This window comes from Leptonychotes weddellii, chromosome 6 (assembly GCF_054177405.1).
Source record: "Leptonychotes weddellii isolate Sample4059 chromosome 6, ASM5417740v2, whole genome shotgun sequence".
NCBI classification, from domain to species: domain Eukaryota; kingdom Metazoa; phylum Chordata; class Mammalia; order Carnivora; family Phocidae; genus Leptonychotes; species Leptonychotes weddellii.
In genome coordinates this window covers 136,993,724-137,001,985 of record NC_138374.1, presented here as the reverse complement: position 1 = coordinate 137,001,985, position 8,262 = coordinate 136,993,724, and the positions used below count along the sequence as shown (strand labels likewise).

Sequence of the window (8,262 nt, the reverse complement as noted above, 5' to 3'; positions counted from 1 at the left end):
TTTCGGTCAATTTATAGGTGTTCTCTTTGTACTGTAGGTAGGAGTCCATTGTGCAAATCCGTTGCGTGGTTTCGGCTTGCCTCTTCACCTGGCTTGAGATCGTAGCACGATGCTGAAAAGGATGACAAGGCTTGTCTCCGGGGCCCGGCAGGTGAGTCCCAGCTGACCTCACAGCTTTGTGCAGACTGTCTTTAGGTAGAATTCTTGTTTCTGGATGATTCGCTGTATCCAGAATAGCATGCTCTGGAGAACCTCTGCTGTCGAGTGCTTTAATTTAATTTTACTTGAGAGGACACCACAACTCCATCCCTCTGCCCTAAAAGTCTGCGAGTGACAGCCCTCAGTACGATAATGGGGCTTGGGGATGTACCGTCATTGGAAAATTAACATTTAAAAAAGAAATAGCTAGGGACATCTGGGTGGCTCAGTTGGTTAAGTGACTACCTTCAACTCAGGTCATGATCCTGGAGTCACAGGATTGAGTCCCACATCAGGCTCCCTGTTCAGCAGGGAGTCTGCTTCTGCTCGTCCCTCTGACCCTCCCCCCTCCCAGGCTCTCTCTCTCTCTTTCTCTCAAATAAATAAATAAAGGGGTGCCTGGGGGCGCCTGGGTGGCTCAGTTGGTTAAGCGACTGCCTTCGGCTCAGGTCATGATCCTGGAGTCCCTGGATCGAGTCCCACATCAGGCTCCCTGCTCGGCAGGGAGTCTGCTTCTCCCTGTGACCCTCCCCCCTCTCATGTGCTCTCTCTCATTCTCTCTCTCTCAAATAAATAAATAAAATCTTTAAAAAAAAAAAAGGGGGGGGGCGCCTAGGTGGCTCAGTCATTAAGCGTCTGCCTTTGGCTCAGGTCATGATCCCAGAGTCCTGGGATCGAGCCCCACATCGGGCTCCCTGCTCCACAGGAAGCCAGCTTCTCCTTCTCCCACTGCCCCTGCTTGTGGTCCCTGTCTCGCTGTCTCTCTCTCTGTCAAATAAATAAAATCTTAAAAATAAATAAATAAATAAATAAAATCTTTTAAAAATAAAATAAAGAAATAGCTAAATAAGCTTGATTGCAGTTATCTTTATTAACCTTTGTCATCATCTAATTGGATTAATGGTTATCCTCCCTTAATGAAGTATTTAAAATAAAAAGAAGTGGCTTCTTTAGACTTTAAGCATCTGATAGTTGAATAAAATAGTAAAATCATGTATAAAAAGGACCTTGTGTTGCTTTACTTCATTCATTGAGCAGATATTTTCTCAATACCTTCCATGGGACAGGTACTCCGGATTCTAAGATGACTCATTTCACATTAATGGTTATGATTTGTTGGGCTTTATTAGGTGCCAGGCACATTGCAAGTGCTTTATCTCTTTAAATCGTCATGTCCAGCCCAGCAAGTAGGAAATACCTTTGTTTCACAGGTACAGAAACTGAGGGTTAGCAAGGCTAAGTAAATTGCCTGCAGGAACATTCTGTGAGGTTCGTAGAGCCCAGGCTGTCTCACTGCAAAGCCTGTGGCCTCGAGCGCTGCGCTTTGTAGCCTTTTGTGGTCCTTGTGGTCCAGGATGTCAGAAGCCAGTAGGAGAATCAGTGCTGTGACGGCCCCGGGTACCCTGGGCTCGCAGGGCCTGCAGAGAGCAGCCCCAGACTCGATCCCGAAAGGCGAGAGCCCCGGCAGGACTCGTCACTTCCATCTCATCCTTTTGGGACGGATTAGACCGCCTAGAGGAGGATCCCTTCCTTCTGTAGGACTCCTCTTTTTCCCAGGGGTTCATGATAAAACTTGTAGAGGTAAAATAACCATGGTTAAGAAATAAAATGAAAAAAGAGCAAGGATCAACAGAGGGATAGATTCAGGCCTCAGCTATTTCCATTAAAAGGCTAAAATCTGTTCTTACTGGCAGACGAGAACGACCTGAGTCCAAACTGCAGCGAGGAGTCAGTGGGAAGAATTTTGTGCTTTTTGTAGATTGAATTAAAGTAACCTTGTTGGGGTCACGACTGCTGTTCTTTCGGGAACTGCCTGGTTCTCACTCCAGAGCTGTGCAGGGCTAATGGTACACATGGCGGTTTTCCCCGGAAACACAAGACTGTCTGGGTGGTGCCGTAACCTTGTAAGAAGTAAGGAATCCATTTTGCTAGGTCTTAATTTGCTGCAAAAAGCATTTAACTTAAAAAAAAAAAAAAAAAAAACCAACCAGGATTTGTGTAGAAATACCACCACCTTGTGGCCCTTGAATATCTTTAATTTTTTATCTGCTGATTTTTTTTGTAAAGACCTGATGCTTTGTCTTCGGTAGAATGGAGCAAACTGAGCAGCTCTGGGGCGTTGCGTTCAGACTCCTGCGCTGACGCCCCAGACCCCGGGCTCTCATTGGCTCGGCACCACCAACGTGGCTATGGGTGTCGCAGAGGTTCTCTTTTTTTTTTTTTTTCTTTAAGATTTTTATTTATTTATTTGTCAGAGAGAGAGAGAGCACAAGCAGGGGGAGCAGCAGAGGGAGAGGGAGAAGCAGGCTCCCCACTGAGCAGGGAGCCCGATGCGGGACTCGATCCCAGGACCCTGGGATCATGACTTGAGCCGAAGGCAGACCCTTAACCCACTGAGCCACCCAGGTGTCCCAGGTGTCGTAGATGTTCTGTTTCGTTCTTGTTGTTGCTACGTTTCTGAGATGGTTTGGGGTGGACATGGGGTGACGGTCCATCACGTTGGGGTACTGTGTCAGCATGTTGCTTTTAACATTTAAACAATTCTTTTGCTCATAGAAATTATACCCATTTAAGTTCTATAACGACTTTCACTCCCTACTCTGCCGGAAGCCTGCTTCTCCCTCTCCCACTCCCGCTGCTTGTGTTCCCTCTCTCGCTGTGTCTCTCTCTGTCAAATAAATAAATAAAATCTTAAAAAAAAAAAAAAAAGTTCTATAACAACTTTCTAACTGGTATTTTCACCGCTAAATCTTGACTCTTCATCTTTCTTAGTCCAAAAGATTTGTCCTCCCTAATCAAATGTTTAACCCCAGCTAATCAGAAAGCGTGGCTGAAGGGCACCAGGCTGGCTCATTCGGGAGAGCGTGTGACTCTTAATCTCGGGGTCGTGGGTTATAGCCCCACATTGGGTTGTAAGGATGACTTAAAATAGATAAATAATATAAAAAGAAAAAGCATGGCTGATTCCCAGCTACCGTCAAGGTAGGTCTCAGAGACTCGGCATGAGAATCAAGGCCATTGTGCTGACTTCACCTGCCTTTCTAGTTCTTCAAAAACTCTGTTTCCTAGCCATACAGTGCTGCCATCTTCTCCTTTCTACATGAGGCCTGTATCCTTCAGCTCAGTTTTGAGGGGGTTCTCCAGGTAGCATTTTCTCAGCCTTGTCTCCTGAAATCCCACACCCCAACCACTCAGTTCCGGGTTCCTGTGTGCAGTTTACTGAGCTGCCAGTCGAGCGGTTTCTCTCACTTAGCCGGAGGCTCCCTCATTCCCCGTCCTTAATCAGAGAGTCTTATTCCAGGGCACAGCCAGCAAGAAAAGGGTTGCGGGCGTGTCATGATATCTGTCAAATACCTGCACGGACCCCGTGAGGACAGAGGTGGCTGTGATGGCCGTCTGGCTGCCGTCCACGGCCGTGGGCCAGAGCGCAGGAGGACGGGGCCCGCTCCAGGCTGCCGGTGGCCGTGCCCGGCCCCTGAACCTTCTCTAGCAGATGGCTTTGCTTCCGCGTGGGACCGAGTTCGGCCAGAGCCAGGCAGGCTGCAGCAGATTCAAAGCATGGACAACGTGATTGGACTTAGGGAATTGTAAAAATAAGGGTTCCTTGGACATGACACTAAACTGTGTATTAGTGACAGTTTCCCTGTTGTATATGGGGCTTAAAACCTCAGTTTTGTAGCAGGCATAAAAAGCTTGCTAATTGCAGGGCTGCCTGGGTGGCTCAGTCAGTTAAGCGTCTGCCTTCGGCTCAGGTCGTGATGGGATCGAGTTCCACATCAGGCTGCCTGCTCAGCGGGGAGCCTGCTTCTGCCTCTTCCCCTCTGCTCGTCATGCTCTCTGTCAAATAAATAAATCTTTATTTTTTTTTTAACACTGTATTTATTTGAGAGCGAGCACAAGCAGGGAGGAGGGACAGAGGGAGAGGGAGAAACAGAATCCCCACCGAGCAGGGAACCCCATGCAGGGCTTAACCCCAGGACCCTAAGATCATGACCTGAGCCAAAGGCAGATGCTCAGCCAACTGAGCCACCCAGACGTCCCTAAATAAATCTTTAAAAAAAAAAAGCCTGCTAATTCCAAAACATGAAAATGATTTCTTTTATAGTTGGACCCTGGACGTTTTTTGCACGGGGAGCCCCAGGCCCCCCAAAGCCTTGCTGCTCACCTGGATAACCAGGTTCCAGATGAGAGCCCCAGAGCCACTTCCTGCACCAGTGAGGATGACCCGGTGAGTTGCTAGTGTCTATGTAGACGTTTTTGTAGGCCTTATAATTTGTGTTGCTCTCATTTTACATATCAGGAAAACCGAAACCCAGAGACGCGAAGCAGATCTGCCTGTAGTCAGACATTGCACCCAAGACAGCGTTCTGGAGCCCACATCAGCCTCCTCCCCGTCCGAGGCTGTGGGAACAAAAACCTCAGGCCAGTCCACACCGGATTTAATCCCTGCCACTGAAGGCCACTCGTGCCCAGGATTTCGTCGGGCACAAAGCGGGTCAATTCCTTAGAAGTTACGTGTGGTAGTTATTGATCTTACTGTAGGGTGGGTTGGCAGACTTTTCTCCTTACAGACCAGATAGTCAATATTTTAGGTTTAGGAGCCAAAGTGGTCTCTGTCACAGCTACTTAGCTCTGCCATAAACAAGTGGGTGGGGCTTTAAAAAATAATAATTACTACATAAATAATTATAACTAAAATAATAAATAAATATATAAGACAAATAAAAGCTTATTTACAAAAATGGGTAGCCAGCTGTCGTCAACCAGCCCTTAAAGAAGTCAACTTGCCCAGGATCGCGTGGCTGGGCAGCTAGAGAACCCAGTTCTCCTGTTGGCCAGTCTGGTGCTATTTTCCACCTTTCTAGGCGGGTTCCCTAGTGTGTGGAGGGGAACGAACCTGATTTCGTGAGAACAGCCTTGAAAGTGAGGTTTGTCAGCAGAAGCCAGGGTTCTGGTTAGCATCCAGTGTTGCATTTTCTCCTTCCCCAGCCTCTCCCCCATGACAGTAGTCGTGTGGTCTGGGCATAAACGTGAAGGGAGCCGGTCACCTCCCTCTCCCTCTTGCACCTGCTCCACCTTCACCTGCACTGTGCACACGGAAGGGAGGCCGGAACTCAGTGCCCAGGACACCAGCTCCAGGGGGAGTGGGGGGGTCGTGATGTCTCTGGCGCTCACCTACTTCAGAAGCATAAACTAAATTGAATGAGGGAAGTCACTGAAGTGTCTTTCAGTTTTCCTTGAAATCCTAGTCCCTTTTTGGCCAGTTCCTCTGGGGTTTCTATGGAAACAGTGGTGTGCAGATGATCTTGTCACATGACCGGAGCATCTCCATACACAGCGCAGAAGAATCCAGATGGCAGGAATTGTCTGTTACCTCCACATGCAGGTTTACGTTGCCGAGCAACTGGCTTCGTCCTGGAGCCAACAGCCGCTTTATAGACACACTGTGGATTTGAGGACAACCACCAGCATTTTTTGTCTAAGATAGGAAATGAAAGACATCTTTTCTAGCCCGGAGAGATTCCAGTCAGTCCTTAATACGGTCCCGCCGGCCCTTCCCACTTTTGTAAAGTGCCTGTCCTTTTGTGGCCCCGTTGTAGCTGTCGGCATTTTTGTTTCCCAGGCCAGGCACGGGGAGCAGCATGAGGGCCGGCACTACCGCATTCCCCTCCAGGACCTCAGGACGGTCTTCCCCCACGGCCTGCCTCCTCGCTTCGGCATGCAGGTGCTCAAAACCGGACGGGATCCGAGGGAGCTCGGGACACACGCTGTTGCGGGCAGAGGGTGGGATTAAATGAGTACGAAACTATAACAGATGAAATTTGAATCTAAAACAGATGAATTTGGCTATTGATTATCTTTGTAAATAGTGCTGTTCCTATAATTACTTTAAGTCTGTGTATTTGTGGCTCACCATTGAAGGCACAATAATCGTAGATAAATAGTATCCTGCTATTTTCCTTGTTCCCCACCTGACAGATTTCTAGAACCTATGGCATTCAAATAATTGTTTATAATGAATTTAATATTTGCCTTAGCATAATACCGTGAAAATAATTAGCATGCTGTAGAAAAAACAAAATCATGATCTATTCCTGAGCCAAATAGAAGTGATATTTGGACTTAGATGCATTATTGTTCTTCATTCTCATGGATTTTCAGAAAATGTAGTTTTGTGGCTGTAACTTCAACCCAAACCTCTAATCTTGGGTTGCTTTATAGCCCTTGAAAGAATTCAGGATCAACTGCAAGCATGGTTGTTGGCATAATTGGTTCTCTTGACTCACTCCCGCTGAATTCCTGTCAGCCTCAGAGATGGTTCCTTCTCACTGAAATAGCAAACTGGTCTGTGCAGGTGATTTTTAGCTTCAGAGCCAGAGGATCGCACTCCTTCCGTGTCCTTTATTTCAAGAGATTACATGAGACACCAGTAAGGGAGCTAATTCTAGACTTGTCATCAGAACTGTTAAATTGGGGTGGGGGTACTTAAATTTGGAAATGGGATGCAACCAGAAGAAATCACGTGTAATGGTACTTAGACCCCTGGCAAATGCAGCGCGGCTTCTGGCTTCTGCACTGTAACCATGTCCAGTTGCTTTCAGACTGGCCTGACCACCGGGCTTTGGAGGGTATTACTCATACATTCTTTCCATTTACGTGAAGGCCAACTCCCTCCCCATTGTTTGTGTATTTTAGCACTGTCATATTGCCTAATATGGCATTTCTGTTTTAATATCTGTATCATGTTTTCAAAGGTTTCACTTTCCATTAAGTTTGAACTTGCCTGTCAAGTCCTTCTCCAATCCAGTTGTGTGGTTAGGGTTTCTTTAAAAATTCCAACACTATCGGGGCGCCTGGCTGGCTCAGTCAGTTGAGACTCCGACTCTTGGTTTCGCCTCAGGTCATGATCTCAGGCTCGTGGGATCGAGCCCCAGTTCGGGTTCCGTGCTCAGCAGGGAGTCCGCTTGGGTTTCCCCCCCTCCCACCCCCAGTCCCCCGCTTGTGCTTTTGCGCTCTGTCAAATAAATCGTTAAAAAAGAAAATACCAACACTATTTTAATCCTTATCTACTTGTGAATAGTACTTGTTAGGTATTTGTTCTCATTAAAAGACATCATTAAATCCTTTATCTGCAAATTACTGTCACACGTATCAGTGCTTCCCAGATTTTTCCACCAAAGTATTCCTGGTGACAAAAAGGGATTGAACCTTGTGTGTCAGTTCTCTGGCGTCCAGTGTGGCCCCCAGGCTGTGGGGTCCCCGGTCACACCTGCTTCTGAGCTGCCATGTATGTTTCTAGAAAAAAGTCCAGATACTTAGAAGAATGAGCTAAAAATAGATTTAAAAGAATTAACATTTATTCAGTACTTACTATGTATCAGATACTTAGTTAAACATTTTACATTCTTTTAAGATGGTAATCCTAAGTGGTTTACTAGCTATGTGACAAGATGGCTATCGATTATTTGTAGATTTCAGTTTACTGATGTAATATATCTCGGCTTCATTAACAGAAATCATCAGAAGGTGCCTATTGTGTTACTGGGTGTTTTAGCTGAATTCTGTGGATAGATTTTCCAGCTCAGTACCAGCCCAGCCTCTCCTGAGTGCGCAGTTGGGCGCTCTGGTCGCCGTATTAGGCTCAGTGCCCCACGCCCCACCCCGCCCTCCTTCCCTTTTTTGTCAGGTGAGGACATTCAACGAAGCTTGCCTGATGGTGAGGAAGCCAGCCCTAGAGCTTCTGCGTTACCTGAAAAACACCAATTTTGCTCACCCAGCTGTGCGGTATGTTCTCTGTATCCTTTGCTGTCTGCTGGAGCCGTCCTGACCAATGAGGGGAAAGAGGAGGGGGGAAGGGGCCATTTGCTGATAGGCCAGGTGACCCTTTCGGTGATGTTTTCTTTAACCACAGGTGCTTTAGATGGGGAGACGGGGACAGGAAAAACCCTCAGTCTTTGCCATGTTATTCATTTCTGTGCAAAACAGGACTGGCTGATTCTGCACATTCCAGATGGTAAGAAGGCCCTCTCCTCACTGTTGCGGCCCGGGCATCGGGCTATGGCC

At 47.2% G+C, this 8,262-nt stretch overlaps 1 protein-coding gene across 1 annotated transcript in view; it reads left to right on the top strand.

Moving 5' to 3' along the window:
* The window catches only part of DAP3 (death associated protein 3), a 26,742-nt gene that overhangs the window by 16,831 nt on the left and 1,649 nt on the right, over positions 1-8,262 (top strand). The window contains exons 2-6 of the mRNA XM_081823228.1: positions 38-151; positions 4,304-4,426; positions 5,822-5,923; positions 7,886-7,994; positions 8,111-8,259. Coding sequence (XP_081679354.1) covers positions 110-151; positions 4,304-4,426; positions 5,822-5,923; positions 7,886-7,994; positions 8,111-8,259 — 525 coding nt within the window. The 5' untranslated portion in view covers positions 38-109. The remainder of the gene's footprint in view (positions 1-37; positions 152-4,303; positions 4,427-5,821; positions 5,924-7,885; positions 7,995-8,110; positions 8,260-8,262) is intronic.